Here is a 23,505-nt window from a genome sequence, read left to right on the forward strand (position 1 = left end):
TTTTCTACCGTTAGATCTATCCTTTGATCAATTCCATCTGTTAGATTATATTATTCAACCAACCACCCACTCAACCCTAGGGAACAATTATAATCCTAACTGCACATTCTTTCATCCAACGGCCGAAAATTCGATAGCACCAAGCGCTTGGTACTATCGTTAATATAGTAGCATAATTCTATATAAGACATCAAATTTGTTATATTGTAGAGGATGGAAAAACAGTTGGACGGGGAGAATTATATTCAGTAGATTTAGCCAAACAAAACTCTCAAAGTAAAGAATGAATTATTACAAGCCAGATGCAGATTTGAAACATCTGTCTATCTCACAAAAAAATAATGTAATTCAACACACGTATCTCCTCATAAGAAAGGGTGCAAACGAAACAAATTACCTGCTAACTATTTACACTGATACACAAAGGGAACAACAACATTTAGCAGGACAGAAACACAGAAATAGTATAAACTCCTTTTAAATAACAAAACTACATAGATCATTTACCTTATTGAGGGTTGTCATTTGTTTGACCACTGGAATTCAATCTCTAGGTTTCGAGAAGGTCCGCTTTTGCTTTCAGGCAGTAAAGTATACTCACCAGCAACTGATCCCAGCATAACTACCCGATCAATCTGAATTGTGACTTTTCCAAATGAGCTCTGCAATCAGAGACATAGTAAGGATTCCGTGTCAATCCTTTACAGAACTTGGAATGTCGGGCTTATGGAATAAAAACAAACAGGAAATGTGTTAGATTATGTCGAGAGTTAATACCTTCCCAAATTTGCTCTTATTCTTGCAGGAAATGTGAAGCTTCTGCCCTTTCGGGGGACTGTCAAATGCCCATGCAAAGCCTTCATCCCATTCAGGAGTTGGACCAGTTGACACGATCTGAAAATTACAGATAAGTTAGGGGAAATTTGTAAGCATAGAAAACCGATACAAAGATGTAATATAATAATGCTATCAGAAAAGCAAAGTTCTAAGAGATATTAAATAATGCTACACAGAAGTGAATGACTCTTGACTTATGCTTTACAATTAGTTCAACATTCTAAATCATCTAGTAATAATTGGATGAAAAGAATGAAAGTAAATTATAACCCATCTCGAGCCAGCAAACATCTGGAAGCTTTTACCACATAGATTTCATCTTTCCTACTAATATCCCTACTTTAATGTAATTATGTGATTGAAATAACCAGGGCATCTTAACAGATGCCATTTGATAAACTGAAAAAAGAGAATTACTTGATTAAACAAACAGTAGAACACAACCAACTTGCACTCCTAACTAACATATGCAGTTTCAGGTTACCTTCGTCTGTCTAGGGGGGTTGTTTCCGAGTGTGAGTTTGCAGTAGACGCTAGGGTTTCCTACCGACTGCCTCAAATTGTTCCCACGCTTTATTATGACCGTAAGTGTCCCTGGTAAACACTGCAAAAGCAGCTCAGACTTCTCCTGAAACCGTGGCGGCCCAGACTGAATCAAGTACTGAAGTAGAGGAATAGCCTCCGAAGCAGCCACTGATTGAGCTTTGAATACTTCAATCGGACACGCAGACCAAGCTTGCCTTAGAAGATAAAGTGCATCAAGTGCTGCTTCTTGAGTTGCTTCCGATCCTGTTTTGAGGGATGTTACAAGATGGGGAATGCATAATGTTGCTGGTTCAGTGACCCTCAATCGAGGGAAGTTACTAATCAGTGCATTAAGTGCTTTAAGGTACTCCTCACTCACACTCCCGGTGGCCCATATATCCTTTTCGATTGCAGCTGCCATAAAAACAGTTCCATCAGACATCAGAAAGGACGGTGGACATGTGCAAAGATACTAATAATTTTAGGACTAGCAATTAAGGGCAGCTTCTGATGAAAATAGCAAAGAAGAGAGTCCGAACATTCACATCATGTGGAAACAGACACAAATGTGAATGCTACACACACCAGGCCAAATTCATTTTTATACAGAACAAATTGCCCCTTATGAAATGGTAGTCCTATAGAAGTTAGATTAAAATAGAAAAAAAAATTTACATCAACAGAAGTTCAAGATTCCGTACGTTCAACAAAATCATTTTTTTTCCCGAAAATCAAGCCCGCCAGGTAGTACCCTTTTTTTCTTTTTGAAAGGAAAACAAAGCTTAAAGCTTTGCATTAGCAAGAAGAAACAATATCTCATAGAAAATACAGACAAGAACTGACCAGTTATAGTCCTGACAGTTTCGCTGGAAGCATACTCTTGTATGGTGTGATTTGAGAAGAGAAGCTTAACAAACATTGCAGCCTGAACAGATGTATCTGGATTGCTGGAATTGATAAGGTCGAGCACAACCTGAACACCACCGGATTCGGCAACAGCTCTCTTATTCGATCTGCTGTACATTACGAGATTTTGCAAAGCACATATGGCTACCACTTTCATCTCCTCTGTTGGCTGATCTTCAAGAAGGTTTACCAGAGCACGACATGCTGCAACAGCATCCGTACATCGAGCAAGGCCTTCGTTTTGGAAAAGGTCCCCAAGAGCAAGAGCTGCTAGCAACCTTCCCTGCTGTGATTGTGTTTGTGGATCCAGAAGGTACATAGATAATGGTGCAATGGCAGATTTTGCAGCTTTTGCTTCCCTAATCTTTACATTGTTCAGCAACGCCTCTAGAAGTCTTGCTGCAGTCTCCTCACATTGATGATTCCTCAGAAGATCCAAAAGTGCTTCAACAGCACCACTCTCAGCCATTGCTTCTGCACTGGTCGAATCGTCACTTTCTAAAACAAGCAAGGCATTTAACGCTCCTACAACAGTATTCTCTGTTCCAGCACGAAGCAACTGCACAAGCACAGCAACAGGCACTTCCAGGAAGAATTCAGAGCTGTACTGTAGAATACTGGACAAAGTAGATGCAGCAGACTCCCATATGACATTAGGTAAAGGAGGATCGGCTTGCAATATCACTTTGGACAGCTCAAAGACACCACCCTCTTTTGCTATTGTGTTTGGCCAAACTAATGCGAGGTTGGCGAGAACTTTTATAGCTCTCTGCTGTAAAATTGGTAGGCCTGACCCAAGAACTTGAATAAGTGGACCAATGGCTTGCTCGGTTATGGGATCCCTGTGTAGGTGTTCTTCCAAAAGGAGGTGAGAGAGTAGCTCTGCAGCTAGCTGTTGCACAGCTTGCGCTGATGAGCGCAATAAACCAATAACCGGTTCGATAGTCTGATGGGGTGTCAAGTTGTACTCAGCTCGGCACTGGGGATGCTCCAAAATGTTCACAAGGACTTGCAGCGTACTATGCTGGCCATCAGGGCCAATTTCTTCCTTGGATAATAGAGCAAAAAGTGGCTGCACAACTTTGGCTGCAGATGGACCCTTGGCAATGCTAGCATTATTGGTCAAGATTCGAAGTAATTCAGCAAGAGCTATGCAGAGAAAATCGGGAGCTTCATGGAGAATATCAAGTATGCTTTCAATCACTTCAGCCTTTACCATTTCGAGTTTACACGCTGGCCTGTCCTTTCCTAACTTCACCAAAGCCCTAGCAACTGCTTCATGAAGCATGTAATTTTTACCAAATAGAAGACTGACGAGAGGAACAACAGCACCATGAGCAGCAATTAGTTCCGCCAACTGCTCATCATCTAAAAGCTTATCTAATGCACGAACTACTGAATGCTGAGCAGGGCTAGGTTCGCTTAATAGGAGAGACACCAGCGGCTCCACACAACGGGCTGCAGCCATCGTAGATCGAATCCTCGTATTTGCAAAAAGAACGCAGCATAGTTCTGCAGCATCTCCTTTCAGTTCAACTGAACAGTTAGAAGAAAGAATCCGGCAAAGAACATCTACTGCGTTCATCTCAACATCAGCAACAGCAAGGGCTCTTGATGGGTTATCACAGAGCAACCTAACGAGTGCAGAAATAGCTGCATGTTGCTCCCTCTCTAAGCCAGTATTCAAAATCTCTACGAGAGGCTGAACAGCTTGCCTAGCTGACTCCCCGTTCCTGATATGTTCAGCACAAAATAAGCTCTCCAATGCTTTGGCTGCACTGTATCTGGAGTTTCTTCCTCCCAAACGTAAAACTGCGACAAGCTGATTAACAGAACCAAATGCAGATTCGTGACGCCTTATCTCAGCGCTGCTGAATAGAATGCCCAGTAATTCTGTTGTAGCTTCTTCAGTCGCATCTTGTGGGCTGAGCGAGAGATACTTAGTAAGAGCCTCTAGGGCCCCAGCTTCAGCCATGACCAGCTTGTTTGACGGACAATCTACTGCTAGCTGGGTTAGAAGCCCCAAAGCCAGGAAAGGTGCACCAGGTCGGTCTGGAATTGGTTTGAGTAAATCAACAAGTGCAGGTATGGCTTTTCTAGAAGTTGCGCCAACCCTAATGTCATCAACTCTAAACAGCCTCTCCAGTGCGATTTGCTCTGGATTACACACCAGATTGAACTCCTCCGAGAGTCCCAAAAGATCAGCAATATCAGTATCAGCACAGCCAAGCAAAGAAATAAGTCCACTAGCTGCTCCAGAATTAGCAACAGCCAGAAGAGTTCCTCTGCTACCGTTACAGATTAAACTCGTCAAAGCTTGTGCAGCAAAGTATTTAATTGCCGACTCTTCTGACCTCAATAAGTTTGAGAGGACGGGAATGGAGTGCATTGCAGCATTCGACCTTATGGCATCTCTTTCTAGGAACAGCACCGCAAGGAGTAAACAGCAAACCCACGTGTTATCTTCCTCCTTAGAATCGCTCTGCCAAATTCACATTTGAAGTTGCAGTAAGTCCCAAGAGAAGCTTTAGCTCAAACAGAATTATCAATTGAAAAAAAAAGAGATAAAAGCAAGGAAGTACATAAAGTAAATAGTATCAAATTCACTTATAGTCCAAAAATGGTGAAAGTAATGACATGGATCAGTATTCAAGATACCTGCAGATATAGGAATGCATTCTGAGAGATCTTTTCAGTAAGAATTTCAACTGCTCCGGCTTCCAGAATTTCTGCTTTAGTTTTGTTATCGTGACAAGCAAGCACAGAAAGAAGCCACAAGGCAATCATGTTACCAGAGATCATACTAGTGCAACATCGAGCTTCACCACTTGGGTATTGCTCCTTGGAATGCCTCTGAATACTTACATCCATAATATTTTCACTTCCTCTGTTCTCAGCTGACGAATTTGTCAAATGAAGCATATCAATTAGAGAATGAATGAGCTGACTGCACAAGTTTGATTCACTCAAATCTTCTATGAGCTTCTGACCGTGCTCTTTGGCAGCACAGATAAGAAGAGCACCTCCACCAACTTTGACTTTCAAGTGGCTCGAGCTAATAATTCGTCTAGCAATTGATGGGATGCACCCTGAGGTCTTCGATATTAAGCCACCTATTACAGCATGCTGATCACGACACAATCTTGACACAACTTCGATAGCTTTATCTTGCAAGGAAGGTGATTCATCAGCTATGCATGCAACAAGAGGGAGTATGGTGTGGGGAAATTCAGCAAGAATGGCCCATGGAGGTTTTATATTGTCATTCACTCCTCTTGATCTCGACAATAGCACCAGTGCATCAAGAACTTCTGATGTAGCAGCAGCTTCAGTACCAGCAGAGTCCAAAAGTGCAGCAAGAGCAAGAACTGTCCCAGCACGGTTTACAATGTCCGACAATGACCGGTCAATGGAACGAGACTGCAAAAGACGTGCAATTGCAGCAGCAGCATGAGTTCTTCCATCAATGGTGCCATCTCGCAGGACTCGTGTTGCTGGAAAAATAATTTCATCTGGAGCTGCTTGCAAAGACACTTCATTATCCAGGAGAAGGTTCGCCAAAGCTCGTGTTGCCTGTTCTGCCACTTCTAGCACTGAGGAATTTGCAAGCGAAATCAACGGATTCAGAGCATCTCTACCTACTGCAGCAACCTCTTTGCTTTGTTTAATTGAAAGAAAAATAGCAGCAAGGCAGCAGGAAGCCTCCATCAGAATTTTATCAGACTCCACATTAAGCAACTTCATAACTGACCAAAGAGTCTTCACTGCAACATGAGTTTCTCTCAAGTCCTTGCGGCAATGAAATAGTGCTGCAAGAGCGGAGGCTGATTTGGCCTGAGTTTCTTCCTTGGAGGAGCTCAAGATTCTAATCATTGTTTCAATGGCATCATGAGCAGCGCTTCCTTCATGCAAAATGTCATTAAGAGGTGCCACTGAAAGCAAGCTTCTTAATGCATCCAAAACATAAACTTTAGACTCAGGTTGTTCGCTGGTTAGCAGAGCAGACAATTGGCTGATGGTTCCCGTATCGGATTTATGGATTAGATGATTCAATGTCTTAGAAGCAATCTCCTTTCCATGGTCACTTCCATTTTTTAGCAGCCACAGTAAAGCAGGAACCGCATCAGCACTTTCAACACAAGCCCGTATATCTTCGCTATGGTTACAAAGGTTTCCAAGTATAGTTGCAGAATCTTCTTTGGCTTTTGAAGACCCCGTTTCTAGTATTTGAACAAGAGGAGGTATACCTCCAGCAGCAGTTATAGCCCACTTGCTTTCATCATTTTCATTTGATAAGAGGCAAAGCAAAGCAACTGCACATTCCTGTTGTTGCTCTGAGGAGAGGCCAAGAAGAGATATCAACAGCTGAACCCCTTCACGGCCTTGCAATGCATGCCAAAGACTGCATTCCTTGTTGCAGAGAGCAAGAAGAGATTTTATGAGCTCATCCTGTGCTTCATTAGTTGCCATGGTTACTAGACCGACAAGCAAGCGTTTAGCATCAGAATTGCCAAGTGACTTTGAGAGAATAGCATTACCATACAAACTGGCTAATGCTTCAATTACACGCTCCTGTACAAGAAATGGCAACTTGGGTTTAAACTGTTTTACCAGTATCTTCTCGATATTCGGAGGGTCAGATGCACCGACAGATTCAGCAATTGTGTCGTATATCATCAGGGCAGAAGCTAAAGCACCAAGTGTATCAGCAGTCTGTGCAGGTGAAGCACATGATTCAAGGCTATCAGCCAGGCTGGATATGACATAAGACAACCCCCCAGATATATTTGCCAATGCACACATAGCATTCTCCTGCAATGCTTGGGCAGATTCCCCTTGCATAAATTCCTTTGATGGAGCAATGGTTGCATTTATCAAAGCAGGTATCCCATTAAAATTAGCTATCTCACGCCTGGCTTCCTTACACTGTGCTGAGAGAGATTTGAGGGCACCTGCCGCCTCAGCCCTGATAGAAGCCTCATTACCGGGCCCCAATAACTTGAGGAGCTGCTTTGTGGTTTCTGTGGCTAAAACTTGGGAGCAGACTGATGCATCTTCTGTCATCACACATCCAAGTAGATAACAAACATTTGCAAGGGTACTTGTCTGTTCAGAAACCAGCAGTTTTATAAGTGTGTCAACTCCACCAGATTGTATAGTTGCAGACCAGAAACCTTCTGTGCTCTTTGATAAGTTCTTCAGTGCTCCAGTAAGCAGGCTGTCAACCGAACTTCCACTCTTGAGACCATTTTTCAGCTGTCCCCACAATACAGGTACAACGCCTTCAGTTGAAAAGATTTTTGATCCAACATGATCCCTCGCCCCACCTTGAGAGACGGCATATATAGTTTTGGCAGCAGCAGTTTGCGCTTCAACTGAGCTGGCCTTAAGTAGGGCTAGCAAAGGAGGGATGCAACCACCAAGTAACACTTTCACCCTTAGTTCTTCCTCCTTGCAAAGAGACCCCAGAACAGTAGCGGAGAGCATCTTCACTCCTAATGATCCTGATCTGAGGAGAGAGACAAGTATTGGGACAGCCTGAGAATGAGAACCAACAGCTCCGAAAGCAGTATCACGAGTTTCAATAAGATCTAGTAACTGTCTCAAGGAGCTCTCTTTCTCTTGGGCTGTTGAGGAGCTTCGGCGCAATTGTTCGATACATTGGGCAATACTAGAAAGTGTTCCATCAGCATCTTCCATAGCAGCGCGGTCTCTGTAAAAGTGAGATTTAGTAAGATTTAAATGTCAATATTAGAGGAAGAAGAAAAGGAGAGAAGATAAAACTAAAATAGTGGAGAAGGAAGCCAAAATGAGCTACTAAGCTTAAAGAAGAACAAACTTGATATTGAACTTCTAGCTTCAGCAAAAAGCTTTTGAGACAATTTTATGAAAAAAATATTGTTGGACCTTCTAGCAGCTCATCTCAAATCATGCCATGGAAAAGACACTCATGGAATGCTTATTACGTGATCAAAGACTTATGTCTACTTCAATGACAACTAGAGTGATACAGGAGATTGCATTTTCATCACCTTTATTTTGCATGAAATTAGCAAGTAAGCAACTGTTAGGACTCAGATTTTCAGAAAAGTATAGTGCTCAATATATATCGACCATGAGTTTGTCTCAAAGTGCATTTGAAGTAAGACTACATATATGTAACTACATTTGCACTAAGATGAGAGTCCAAATCATATATCCCTTTATATCAGGTTTATCATTTCATATTGGATAGATAACTCACTCAAACAGTTCCAACATGTATACAGAGAGAGAAGGATATAAATCATATAATCTTTTCATGTTGACTTTATGTGTGCAATGTCCATGACGTGTCATCAAAACTATTGAAGAGTCAGGATTTGACCAAGTAAAACATGCAAATTTCCAAGAACTGTAAACATGCAATACCATCAGTAATCCCAACATAAGAGGAAAAGGAGGTTCGCCATCATATTTGTACTTCATAACGTCATCAATCCAACAAATTGTTACCCATTTAAATTCTTCATTTAAAATACTGCAGAATGTTCTAATTCCCCCATTGTCCCATAACAATAACTAGATCTGCACCCTACAAGCAAAAAATTAAATCTTACCTTGAACCCATCCTCGCAACTGAGTGTGGGGTTGCAGGTTCTGAATCTGGAATTTTATTATCCATACTTCTCTCCTGAAATTGTACATAAAATAATGAGGCACTAAACATAGAATTTCACTGAGGAAGAGCAAATATAATTATTGTCATTAGCGGAAGTAGAATGAGGACTGAATGACAAATGTATTATAAATAGCTGAAATGAAAATACCACCTGCGCAGAAAAAAAGACATTTTCCGCATCACCCCTCATGAGGCAGAAAAAAGTGTGTATGATTATAAAGCTGAAACTACTTTCTGCTAATATCATGAATATCATTTCTGGCTTCACAGTTAACCCATTTGTTCATAAAATCACACAAAGAATTAAGAATAGAAGGTACTGAACATGATGCAAATAAGTCTACTTTTTGAATTCAAGATACCGATCAACTAATTCTAAATTCCAAGAATCTCAGGGTGACACGGAATGTTCCTATATTTTTAATAAGGCATGGCATTTTTCCTGTGCAATTGTCATTTTCGTCAACAAAATATATCTGTAGCAAACAATGGCATCTCATTCTGCATATCCGAGTAGCAAGATGCTTCTTTAAATAACTTTGCAAGTTATGTCACTTCACTTGTTTTTTGTACTTCGTCACATGATGAAATGAGCAAACTATAAAATTAGGTGGTAGACTGTAAATGTTCCATAATAGATTAAATACTATAAACTATTCTGAACAAGTCAAGGAATATGAGGAGAGCCATCCTACATTCCTACCATACAGCACAAACATGTATTATGGTGAATGTCCGGTCGGACGCCATCAACTTTTGCAGAAAACTAAAAACCAAAGAATATTAAAAAGAACAGTCTGAAGCATCTGTGGACAATTAAACTTGTGGTGCATAGTATTTGCCTGCATTGTATTTGCTTGCTACCCAACATAAGGGTGAAAGTAATAATATGCGGATTGTTTAGAGTTTTCCATGGATAGTTTCCATAGGGAATTTTTTTTCTTTTTTTTCAGAATCCATTCACATAATTACAATTTTCATGCTTGGCTCGGTTTGTTACACAATCCTCACATTAAACTCTAACAAGTACTAGTTCAAGACTATGACCTTCCATTAATTACTCTTCTTCCCTGGCCAAAATTGATTACAGAGAAAAGCATGGGATGTTCTTTTGCATGAGATGATCACAAGCAATACTGAAAGGTGGCAGTGAGAGAGGAGAGAGGAGGACAGGACACGGTCTAGCAGATCCCACAAACAGTGGATGGCTGCTCAGCAAGCTATCACACAACAGTCAACCTAGCCCATCACTAAACAGATTTATTTTCTATATCTTATCCTCATAAAAACTAAAAAATCCAAATCCTTGTTTTAAACATAAATCACTTCTTTTAACATGGTTGTATACCTTTCTTCTGAAAACAACAAAAATTTCAGTAATATCCCTCCCAAAATAAAGTAACTTTAGTTTAAGACCATAACCAGGAACAGAAGTTCAACTCTACAGCCTACAGTCAAGTAAGTCATACAAATATTCTAAAATCCTTCACCCCACGACAGATTCAACAGTTACCTAATTTTTGCCCAAGTATTCCCATAACAAATAATGCAATCCAAACTATTTCAGTGCTGCAATGTTATCTTTTACCGACACATTTCTTGAAAAAGATACGAAATAACCATGCATTACAGCTCCAACCATCATCATCCAAAACAAAAATGTCACAAGGCAATATTGTCGCAAAGGCATCAGCTAAGAAACAATCACAGCTTACAGGAAGACAAGTTAAGAGGAAACCTACCAGATCTGCGGCTCCATGGCTGCCGCCATTGGCGCCGGTGTACCTCCACGCTAGAGCCGCCGCCAGCTTTGCAAATAGCTATAAAACTTCTCAGCTTAGATAGATCTAGTTCTTCACTTCACAAGCGCACGGAGTCTGATTAAAAGAACAAAAGAAAAAGGGAAAGGAAGTTTTAAATGCGGAGCATTGAGATCTACAGAATGCACACATCAGCTCAACAAAATCAAATTAAATAAAATAATAAGTTAATGAAGTGATAGTTCTCGTCTAAGATAATGTATTGAATCGAGATCCACTCATGAAAGAGGAAAATGGTAACTATTTGGATGCGGATCTAAATCTCCATCTCTCCATTCCCCTCCAAATCAACATCCAAATCACACAACTACTCATTTCCTTCTACAGATCTAGCGATTTCCAAGTGCTTCTACATTGTTCTCAAAACAAAAATTCAAATCCCACATCAAAACACTAGATCAGGCACTCTTCACACTCAAAAGCCACAAATCGAATAAAGAAACTAACCAAACTTCACACACCCACCTCACACTCAAAATTGATCCAAATTTCCACCAAAATACCAGTAAAGTTTGCACTAAAAACCCTCACGGAAGACCAGATCGTCGACTAAAATCCCAAATCAGCAGAAAAATTGCTCAAAAAAGGGGGCGAATCGGAAATGTGAGGGAACGAACCTCGACGTATTGGTGGCATCAACAACAATAACAACAACAACAGTGGATTCGATTTGAGACAGAGGAGGAGAGTGCGGCGAGAGAGATCTACGCGAGTGTGGAAATGGAGATCTCTCTCCTCTCCTCTCCTTCCCTCCACCGCAGAACCAGTGGTGGATCGAGGAGCTCCGTAATCTTTTGTTGAGTTTTTTTTTTTCCTTTTTTCTTTTTTTTTTCGTCTAAATTCTCGCACTAAATTGAGCAGTAGGTGCTTATATGCTGCTCTCTCTCTCCCTCTCTCTCCTCCAACGACTGCCGACACGAGACGCTACTGCGTGTTTCCCAGTGGCTCCGAGCGAATCGGCGCGAGCCGCCAAGTTTCCGAGATTTAGGCTTTGTTTGGAATTGCATGGCGATTGCGTGACATGCGGTGAGAAAATACGTTGAAAAAATAGTCTGTTTATTTTTGTACGTGATATTGCGTTCAGCATAGCGCTTAGATGGATAATGCAGTGGCATACGAGCACTATTTTTATACTAGAAATTTTTTAAAAAATTAAAATTTAATTATTTTTAAAATTTTATTATAAATTATAATTGCCACCATCACCAAAAAGACATATAGCATTGGAAAACAAATTTATATNATTTGCACAGCATAAAATGATGAAATCCATATACAATCACCACTTAATTTTAGAAAAAACAAAAATTTATCATTTAGTTAACTTGGTTACTATTCACATAGCTATTCTGATTCAAAAGTTTTATAATTTTTGTCAAGAATATAAAAATTATTTAAAATGTAGTTTTAATATGGCATGGAAGTCCTCTCTTTTTTTTCTTTTTTTCTTTTTTTCTGTTGTTGATCATTATAGCAAAACTTGTAATGCATAGCTATGATTATTTAAATAATTTATTTTGCCTTATGATCTGAAATATATGTATGTTAGAGGCTTTTATGTTACGCTATTTCAAATAATTTTTATATTTTTCATAAATTAATTACTGCATTATTTAAATTTATTTAAATAAATTAATTATGTAGCCAAACAAATTTTAAATTAAGGATGTGTTTGGTTCGCGCTATCTTTTTAAGATTTCTAATAATCCAATAGGAATAAAAAAAATATGACGGTGTTTGGCTAAATGCACTAAGTAATTTAGTTGGTAATATTGGATTTACTTGGGAATGAGATTCATCCTAAAGTACTAATCTCGTTCCTTTGAGGGAGGGTGGGTATCCTCGTATTAATGATTGGGGTAATCACAATATATCTAATCTTTTTCTTTCTCCCTACCAGCCGGCTAGTTGGTATCATTTTTCTTTACACTCTAACTTCATGTCCCTTTATAAACTTATCTTTTTCTCTCTAAATTTCAACTTTTTTTCTCTCTCTAAACTAAGCTCTCGCTCTCCCTCTTTTTCTAAAATCTCAACTCTCTCACTCCCTCTAATCTCGACTCTATTTCTCTTCCTATTTCTTTAATTATGCTCTCTCTTTAACCTATATTCTCTCTTTTTTAAAAAAAGATATTAAAATTTTTGATAGCATTGTCTAAAATTAATTAATTAATTAATTAATTAATTATATATTTTTTGTAAAATTAAATAATATGATTAAATAATATGACCGTGCGAACCAAACACATAAATGCCACATTCTTAGTAATAGAATGAATAGAAATAAGATTCTCGAACATCTTTTTATTCCTAGTAATCTTTCATAGTGCAAACCAAACGCACCCTAAAAGATATGCTATTCAAAGTAAACTCAAGTAGTCCATTTAACTACCTCACTATTAGAGGATTTTGAATTAGAGACCTTGTACAAATCTTGAAAACCCGTAATATAATGATCTTCGAATAACATGTATATAGAGAGAGAGAGAGGTCCAGCTACAGTGTTTTTAAAAATAAAAAATATTTAGTATTTGTAAATTTTTTACCGTTAGGTCTATTGTTTTGATTATTTTCATCCGATAGTTTATGCTATTTACTATCATTCTAGCCGCATATATCTTAATTCAAGAACCAAAAACCTATAAATATCAATAACTTAGTACTTTTAAAAATATAGAAGCTCAATTTTATATATATATATATATATATATATATATATATGAGTTGAGCTAGAATACTTCTAAAAGTATTATGAGGTTGGTGCTTTGAAGTTTTTAATCATTGGATGAAAAAATATAAGATTGGGATGATGGTGGTAGGTGGTGGTAAGTGGAATAGTATTTGATCCAAAGGCTATTAGTAATCAAGGAGTAGATCTAAGGGCTAGAAATCTAAAAGCACCAATTGGGTGATACTTCTAAAAGTATTCTAGCTCAATTCTATATATATATATAATATTTATATATATATATCTATATATTATATATATGAGTTTGCAGCCAGAATGCTATCCGATAGCAAATGGGCTTCACTGCACCATTGGTTTTCGATGATTGGAGCCTCAAATCGCAGCGCATCGATCGTTCTTTAACATGTGTTATATATACTATATATAATATATATAAATATATATATCATATATAATATAGTTGGGCCCTAGAATCTATCGATAGCAAATGATTGTTGCACCCATTTGTTTTCGATGATGTCGCAGCCTCCAAATCGAACGATCTCGGTATCGTTTAAATGATTTTATATCATTTGAAGTATTAGAAATCAAATTGTTATGACTTTTTTCTATAATGTTACTTTTGTTCAATACAAGTGAGGCAGTGAAAATATGAACGGCGGCTGAAAATGAATATTCTACTAAAGTGATGATAGAAATTTTGTAATCAAGATCAGAGTATAAGATTTATTCTAACTAGTTAAAAAATTTTCTATATCAAAATTCAATTGATTTTAGATAGCTTTATTACGGTTAAACGAGAAAAATTCTCATATCTAACATATAAAATTATAATGTTGAAACTTTTAAATCATTAGGTCATGAGTGTCGAAAAGATTTGAAATTTGGATTTAGTACTCTTAAGTGGCATAGATCATATTCAACGGTGCGGATCGTCAATTTGAAGGCTCCATCATTGAAAACAAATGGGTGGCAACGGAGCCCGTTGAATATGATCTATGCCAGAATACTATCGATATATATATATATATATATATATATATATATATATACTAAATTTGCATAGATCCATCGATTATTTCTAGTGCTAGTCATATGGGATTCCAAATTCAAAACATAATTGCTTTGTATTTTAAATTATTTTAACTTTTTAAATAATAAACAAACGAATAGCAGGTAACTATTCTCCCAAAGGAAAAAATTCAAATCTTTATGTTTATTGGAGTATCATTTTGTGCGTTGGAACAAAGAGAATTGTCCAATGTACTATGTAACAATAATTTAATTGGTTGGTATACTTTTTGGTTATTATTTTTTTAAGACCGATGCAGTTTACATATAATCGTTATACGATTCACATGAGCTGCTATTCAAGCCAGCCAAAAGCCAAATTCTTAATTAAGCCATCACTCTTTCTGTCTCTCTCTCTCTCTCTCTAAGATAGCTGGCAAAACGTTGTATAAATAAAAACGTTAAAAACAATAAGATAATATTAGCAGTAGTTAGTGATGGTGGTGTTTAATTAATCACACGTTATAAGGAGTTGGGCCAAAATAAAATAAAATAAAATAAAATAAAAATATCACCGGAGAAACCCAAGAGAAGAAGCATCCCCACAATCTCCCTACAGTTGAGAAGCAGCTTTTACGGAGGACGGGAGGAGCGCCAAATCCAACTGTGAAGGGAATCTATTCTATTTTTTTTTTTTCTCTCAAACAAAAAAAAGAAAAAGATTTAACCATGTCTAGATGCAATTCCAACCGTCCAATTTTGGCCTACCAAAGCGATCAAGTGATACGCTGACCGTCTGATCAAGATCAGAGGTTTTTAGGGCTAGTTTTGAAATGTGTTGTTCAAATATAACGAATTTTGTAATTTAACTCTAGAAATAAAAAAGCGGCAATAAAATTTTTTGACGGATGCTTGTGTACAGTAAGATATTTCTCTGTTTGGTACTTCCATCAGAATTTTCTAGTACTTAAATAATTTTCTAATAATTTTTTAATTTTCTAGGCTTGAAAATATAAAATTTAAAAGATACATTGAAACAGCACATTTTTTATTTAATAAGTATTGATTTGGCTAGTGATTGTGCTTCACAATTTTTTCTACAATTTCGGGTGTAAAAATTTAATGCTTGAACTGTTCAATATTATTCTTTTATGATATTTTTAAACAGTTTAGATGCATCTGGCTAGTGTTAAATAAAAAACTGCTATAGTCTGAATTACATCTAATTAAGCATTTCAACTTTTACTTCTCGCAACTGATCGTCCCTAGAGCAAGTGGCAAAAGGCTTGGTGGTTGGTATTCGAGATCCTAAATTTAAATTCTAGTTGATTATCATTTATAGCTAAGTTTATTTCTAAATAAAATAAACGAAACGAATAGCATGCTATCTATCTTAAAAAAAAAAAAAAGAAAAGAAAAAAAAAGAAAAAAAACACTTTCCTCCTCGCAGCTGTGCTTTGATCGGGACTAGCCAACGATTCCTTGCGTGATTGGGACGGCATAACAATGCTACATGCCGAGCATCATTTGCGTCTATGCCCGTGGCGCACGTGCAAAACCACGTGCTTCTTTATTATTATTTTTTCTTTTTCTTTTTTTTTTTGAGGAGAGAGAGTTTGCATACGCTCAGCTTCGTTCGTTTAAAAATAACAGCACGTTAGTTTTCGCGGTACTACAAAATCGGAGAATTTTGTTCATCTGGCGCGAACTCGAGTCTTCACACTCATGCCGTATGCGTACTCGCAGTTCCCATGAGACACTACGTGTCGGCATTGTACATGAAAATTCAAATTAGTCCAAATTTCTACAATCTCCAGTTACAAAATATCACGAATTCGTCACCGGCCTTTAAGCAAAACAGTCATGCACTAAACTCATTTAGAAATATAAAATAATTAAAATTTGAATTTAAATCTCAAAAATTAATCATTAAATATTTAATCAGCTATACTGGGTGCAATCGATAGCACATGCAAATTTTCAGAAAGCAGTAGAAACTATTCAATAACATCTCTAATTTCAAAAACATAAGTTTACATGTAATTACAAATTATGTAGTGGAATAAAAGGTAAGAAATAAATAAAGATAACATACAATTAATATTTAAAGTTTTTTTATTATTAAATCGATACTTCCTATGAGGTTTATTCACGTATTATAAATCGGGAGTCTAAGGTCGATTGGTACGTCAATTACTTGTAATATCCATACTCTAAAAATGATATTTAATTGCTAACCAACACAAAATTACGTAATGGCCAAGCTCATGCCACGTCAGCAGCAAAAATTTGGGGTTAAGTGGATATATATATAAAGTGTAATACCATACTTATAAATAAATTTTATACATGACGCTATATATTTAATGGATAAGCATAAATTACGAGAAAGTAAACATGGTTTATAATTTCAAAGTTGAAATCCAACTATTTAGTCGTAGAGTATATAAAATGCTGTAAAATTTATTTAAAAGCAAAAAAAAATTCACATATAAAAAGGATGAATTAGTTCGAGGAGCTTGATCACATTAATTTTTTCATGTATTCTAACTAAATTAAAGCATTTTACATAAATTACACCCAACATGCATGGTAAGACACGGATCGGATTAATTGAAATATATCGCCATACACCTAAAAACATGAAGGTATATGTGAGCACACATGTGACCCCCATGTGCAATGGAGGATTTAAATTAGGAATATGATTAAGATTATTAATCATATGCACATCATTGTCTCTAAAATGTCTCACTAAACAACTAAAATGCACATTAATAAATAGATTAAAGTCAAGCGAGGTTTAAGAAAAGGAATCAACATAACAAAACATTAATCCAGTTCACTTTAGGTGTCTATCAAACATTGTTGTATAACAAACCCCTATTAATCTCAGCAAACAGATAGAAATTGCCTATGCGCATGTGGGGTTTCTAATTGAGAAATGTTAGGTTTACAACTCAAAAAGAGCGAAATTCGACCATGTGGGGTTTCTAATTGAGAACACTATTCGACCTCTCTTTTACTGCAACCTGTTGTGCTCTTTGGAAAGAGCGAAATTCGAGGATCTTTCGTAATCGACGAGTTACGCACGAAGAAATGGGAAAATCCATCATGGCTGAAGTAGAGTTCTGGAGATCCACCTTGGGGGGGATGATTGAGTTTGGATTGTGGGTTCAACTTATGTAATTTATTTTTCTGTAGGTGCTGTTTTTACTCCTTGTTTCAGTACTATACTCCACAAATAAGGTAAATCCCTGTTTAATCAAAAAAAAAAAAAACTCAAAAAGGATTGTCGGATTATATATATCCCTTCATCAGAAGATTGTAATCCTATCACCTCTAATTTAATTTTTTTAAAAAACTTAAATATAAGAGATAAAATAATTAAACTAGGAGAGAAATAAAAGTTCTTAAATGATTGAGACGTAAAATTGCAATAAATTTTTGATTGTATGGCTGGCATTGCTCTTTACCGGGCAAATGGGACCCACCGTTTGGGTAAATTCTATGCGGACTTGGTCTCCTTGCATCAATCATTTGTTTTCAGGCTCTAAGTGTGATTTTTTTAAAAAAATTTATTGGTGCAAGTCCTCTTTATTTTCAATTATTGGCGTGAATTATTATTGGATTAGAAGTAAAGAAGGAATGCGTAACTTATTATTGAACAATCTGCGATTAACACGATGGACTAGGTTCAACTCAATATTTTATATTTTTTAGAAATAAATTCAGTTAGCAATGTAAAGCAACTAAGTTTTTAATTTGAAATCTCAACTATTAAGCTTTTAGACAACTTTTTTTTTAGTTCCTAGTTTAAGTATTCAAGAAGGTAGTTCTACACTTTTGCCCTCTAGAAGATGCCTTGGCATGAATGTTATTTATTAATAATTACTGCTGATAGTAACTAGTAGGCTGGCCTTTGGATCCGTTACCCCACTTCTTGGTGCGATGTGCCTTTCCATCACTCCTTCCAACCACCTCATTTTCATCACAACTTCCACAAGATACACACTAATCTCTCTCTCTCTCTCTCTCTCTCTCTCTCTCTACATTGTTGTATCAACATTTAAAACTGTGGACTAACTGTATCTAGCATAATTGATTAAAAGCTTAAAGTTTGAGATTCAAAATTCTTTCAAACTAGGAACCTAAATGCTTCACATTTTTTACAAATTTTGTTTATTCAAAAATAAACGAAACAGTTAGTATGCTATCTTTTTTCTTAATTAAAAACATAATATTTGAAACAACAGCTGTCTGCTGGTAAATCACTTGATACTTTTCTTGCAAAGAAGCCCGCGTGAATTCAATGCTCTTGTGTGCGGCGTTCTCAAATTGTTATTATTTTTTTAAACACTACTACTAATGAATCTTCCAAAGTTGCAAGCTAATATGCTAATATGTTGATATATCTCACATGAATATAGCACAGACCAACGTGCTAGAAAAAATACGTTGTAAGTGTTAAAAAAAAAAAAGAAAATTATATGAGTCAATCTAGGATACCTTCAAAAGCATGTGAATAGTATCTATTATTAACTTTTTAAATGTCAGGTCCATATAGTGTCATTACTAAATAGTAAAATCTAAATATCTGAAGGGTAAAAGGTTTAAAGTATGTACTGCTTATATATATGCTTAGAGTATTATAATCCTACTAAAATTAGAGTTGAACTAGAATATTTTTATATGTTTTACTTTTTCACCTTTGAATTTACTTCTATTCTATTTATTCCCACTAAACCCAAACATTCAAAAACAACAAAGTTTTTTTTTTTTTTGAGAAAAAAGTAATATACTACCTGCTTCGTTTAATTATTTCTAAAATCCTTTAGAAAAAAACTTAGTTGAAAATGTGAATTAATTATAAATCAAACTTAAAATCTCGGATACTAATCATCAAGTCTTTTTCCACTTCCGTTAGGAACATTAGGTAATAACAACAAACATTGAAAGTACACGATTATTGATACTTTCATAAATATTCCTGCTCAAGTTCCAAAATTATATACTTTTTTACTATTATCACAAGTATGAGGTATCGCCATGGTCTAGTCGTAGGTAATGCTCTTTGACCACCCTAACATTTCATAAATTTTCTCTTATTCCAAATCCTATTATTACAACACTCGGACTTAATTTCTGCTTACGATTGAAGAAGCGATAGTGTTTGCTCCGCAATAGTTACCAATTTGCTTTTCCTCGCTTTAGTTAGTACAATTAATTTTCCTTTTCATAAAATTATAATTCATTTGATGAGAGAAACAATAAATAGAACATTTTGAGGTTTAAAGTAAACAAATTGATTTAAAATTTTTTCTTCTGCTTTTGAAAGAAGCTATTGAAGGATTACAACGAAACTATTAATATCTACTTTTTTAAAAAAAAAATACTAACATATTTAATCTAGTGGCGCTAAAACCTATATATTGCAGAGCAAACTTTCCTTTGGTTAATGAAAGAGATATATAATTGTAATTAAGTTTCAGCACCAAAAACAAGTTTTTGGGCCAAACTGCATGCAGTGGGCGAAAGTTAATTGGTGGGTTGTTTTCTATCGAAAGTCAAAGTGTCAGCCCATCAAAATTGCAATTCGAAAGAGTTAGTGCATATGTTTCCTGATTTTGATCTCTTTATTTATATTTTGTGGAAATTAAAAAAATTTAAATATCCTTACAATAATCTTTTAAACAATTCTCGTATAAGATTATCCACTCTATACCCATAAATCAACTAAAAAAACCCCAAAATTAGATTCCGAAAAGAAAAAAATACACAAATTGTTCTAAGGCTTCCTTTGATATTGTAGAGAGATTGTGTTATATGCCATGAGAAAGTACGTTGAAAAAATATTCTATTTGTTTTCATACGTAATATTGCGTTCCACACATCACGATGAGTCGGTTACGTTATATTTTCTACGGTCCCATCGGAAAACACAGAAATATATCTCTATATACTTTTACCTGAACTCCATTTTATCTAATAACGTTAGATGAGCCTCACTACCAAACTAAACCTAAATAGCGCCGTCTCTAGGATATTCTTTACGAAAATAAATTCTATTAATTAAAGTGTCCACTCCCAGTCACACATTCAAAATTTGATCTTAATTTTATACAGCAAGTAGTTGTGTGTGTGACTCCATTAATTCCCCTGCATGCGACGTGGCCGGGGAAAGAGAATTTTTACGTGAAACTATCACGGGTGGAAAAACACACGTATATATGTTCTTGAATCTCAAATACATTTTATGAATACTAGTTGGGTGTACGTACAAATACACATAATAATTATTTTAATTTATTTTAAATTAATATAAAATTGCACATTATATTTATTTAAAAATTTATAATTTGTAAATTCATATATTATATTTTATTAGAAAATATTTGTAATATTCTATATTTTTTTATATATATTAAATATTTTTATATATTTTTTGATTTCTGATGATCTAAAATTTAAATATGTGTTTTAAACAAAAAACATCAAAAATTAATTCATATTTATTTCAAAATTTAAAATTTAATTTTCATCCACTATAATTTAAATTTTTGAATAAGAATGCTATTTTTTACCAAATTAATCATAATTGTTCGTTTTTATTTAAGATTTTTTTAATTAAGTCAACAGTTCATTTTTATTTGACACGACCTTTCGTAGGATTGGATTTATAGATGGATAAGAATTCTATTTTTTAATAGATTAATCATAACCGTTCATTCTTATTNACTTTAGTACCCTTTAGTTTTAACTTTATTACTAATTTAACGAAAAAAATTAGTGGAATCGATAATAAAAAGAGAAAATGCGAAACCACAGAAATAATATTTGAAGTTTACCCTGAACCATTTAAAAATGTGTTATATATATATATATATATACTAGTTGAATGTACGTGCAAATGCACGTAACAATTATTATAATTTATTTCAAATCAATATAAATTGTTACATGATCAAATTTTAATTTTAATGTAAAATAGATTAATAGAAATGTCATTTTTTAACAAATTGATCTTAACCGTTTGTTTTAATTTGAGATATTTTTTAATAAATTAATTATAATTGTTCATAGAATTGAATTTATAGATGGATGCCAATGCTATTTTTTAATAGATTGATTATAACTATTCTTATTTGAGATATTTTTTTAACAAATTGATCATAACCATTTATAGAGAATAGATTTTTATATGTAGTAGAAATTTAATAGATTGAACATAACCGTTCGTTTTTATTTGACATATTTTTTAACAAATTAATTATAACCATTCGTAGGGAATATTATTTTATATTTAATAGATTGATCATAACCATTAATTTTATTTGAGATATTTTTAACAAATTTTTATTTGAGATATTTTTAACAAATTAATGATAACCATTCGTAGGAAATATTATTTTATATTTAATAGATTGATTATAGCTGTTAATTTTTATTTGAGATATTTTTAATAAATTAATTATAACCATTCGTAGGGAATATTATTTTATTCCTTTTTGAATTCCGCCTGTCATTGTCGGAATTCTTATACGCTTTTATATATAGTATAGATATAGATATAGATATAGATATAAATATAGATAATTTGAAACTTTGTTCCTTTATGAATATACTATCTCAATTCAAAATTTCATCACTTGAAACGTTTTGTTTCAATCTTAACGAGGATGCAACACCTGGCTCCAAGCAATGTGGCTGGGACAGTTGCACTCGTGAAGAGCACCAAACCACATTTATGGTGAAAATTACTTACTGCTACAGATCGAGTTCCAATTCAACTTGGCCCTTCCACAAGATTTTTTTTACTGTAAAATACAACAAATAAATTTCTAAATACCCATATATAGTAATTATTGTATAAAATATTCTTAAATACTTTTCACATTTAATTATTTATCTCGCAAGTTTACAAATTAAGAAGCCACATAGCGACGAAGAAGATATTATTATTGCATGGAAACTGGTCTATACCTGGTCTATAGACCAGGTTCTCCAAATCTCAAACGGGGAGGCCTTAATATAAAATCTAAAAGCAAATATTTTAAAATTTTCATTTCTTTGAAATTTTTTCACTGATTTTACGAGCAATATTAATTAAAAGCAACTGCTTAAAATTCAGATAAATGATTTTCAAAATTAATTACCTTTCGATGCTAAATAAACCACTGTAAAACCGGCCAAAATCATATCTAACGTTTTACATTTAGATTGTTGAGCCTCCAGGTTCGAATCTTAAAGACCCTGGTGCATAGACCAGGTGCATGCAACAATAAATTCTCACATATATTTCCAATTCTCGGCCTAGCCATGCACCGTTGGGATACTGCTCATGGGCATGTGCATGAGCGGGTTTGACCTTTGGTTGACCCCGCAACACCCCTCCCCGCACAACGCGGACGACACTTGCACCGTCTGATCCCTGCCCGCAAACAGATCCAACGGCTCCGATGATTCCACTCCCGCACTGATCTCCTCCTCCTCGGCGGTATCACGCACGACCCCGGTAATCTCCTCCGCCTCCTCGTTCTCGCGCTTTAAAGCACACGCGGAAGCGCAGCACTCGACGAGTCGGAGGGTGAGCCTACCGCCCCTCCTCCGCGCCCGGAAGTACACGTGGCGCCTCGAGGCCACCTCGCGAATCACGAGGCGCCCGTCGCCCGCGTACGTGCGCCGCAGCTCGCGCCGGCGCGGAATCGGCGGCGGGAGGCCGCGGCCGCCGACTCTGCCCCTCCGACCATACGCAGCCCAGCACGTGTCCTCCTCGTACTCTTCTTCTTCTTCTTCTTCTTCTTCTTCTGCGTCCTCCTCTGTTTCGGCTTCGGGGGCGTCGTTAATTACGCACTCTTCTGCGGGGGAGCGAGGTGGGGATGATCGTACGGCTCGGATGTTGTTGCGGGTGACGCAGTTGACGGGGCCGTTGAGATTCGTGTCGGCTAGGTTTTTGAGGCCGAGTGGGATCATGGTGGCGGTGGTTTCTCTGGTTTTGGTGAAGAGGAGGAGAGAAGGGAGCAATATTAGGTTGACAATGGCGCAGGAAGGAGAAG

The 23,505-nt window shown here is 36.0% G+C and overlaps 1 protein-coding gene across 1 annotated transcript; it reads right to left on the reverse strand.

Annotated features, from left to right (window-relative positions):
• On the reverse strand, window positions 221–11,590 carry LOC109711679 (protein CELLULOSE SYNTHASE INTERACTIVE 1). Its single transcript, XM_020234831.1, has 8 exons — window positions 11,367–11,590; window positions 10,672–10,806; window positions 8,868–8,941; window positions 4,927–7,981; window positions 2,206–4,750; window positions 1,322–1,776; window positions 778–894; window positions 221–662 (listed from the first exon to the last, which is right to left on the reverse strand). Exons 3-8 carry the CDS (start codon window positions 8,930–8,932, stop codon window positions 522–524), a joined length of 6,378 nt encoding a protein of 2,125 aa, XP_020090420.1. The 5' UTR covers window positions 8,933–8,941; window positions 10,672–10,806; window positions 11,367–11,590; the 3' UTR covers window positions 221–521.

The sequence above is a fragment of the Ananas comosus genome, linkage group 6 (assembly GCF_001540865.1).
Source record: "Ananas comosus cultivar F153 linkage group 6, ASM154086v1, whole genome shotgun sequence".
NCBI classification, from domain to species: Eukaryota; Viridiplantae; Streptophyta; class Magnoliopsida; order Poales; family Bromeliaceae; genus Ananas; species Ananas comosus.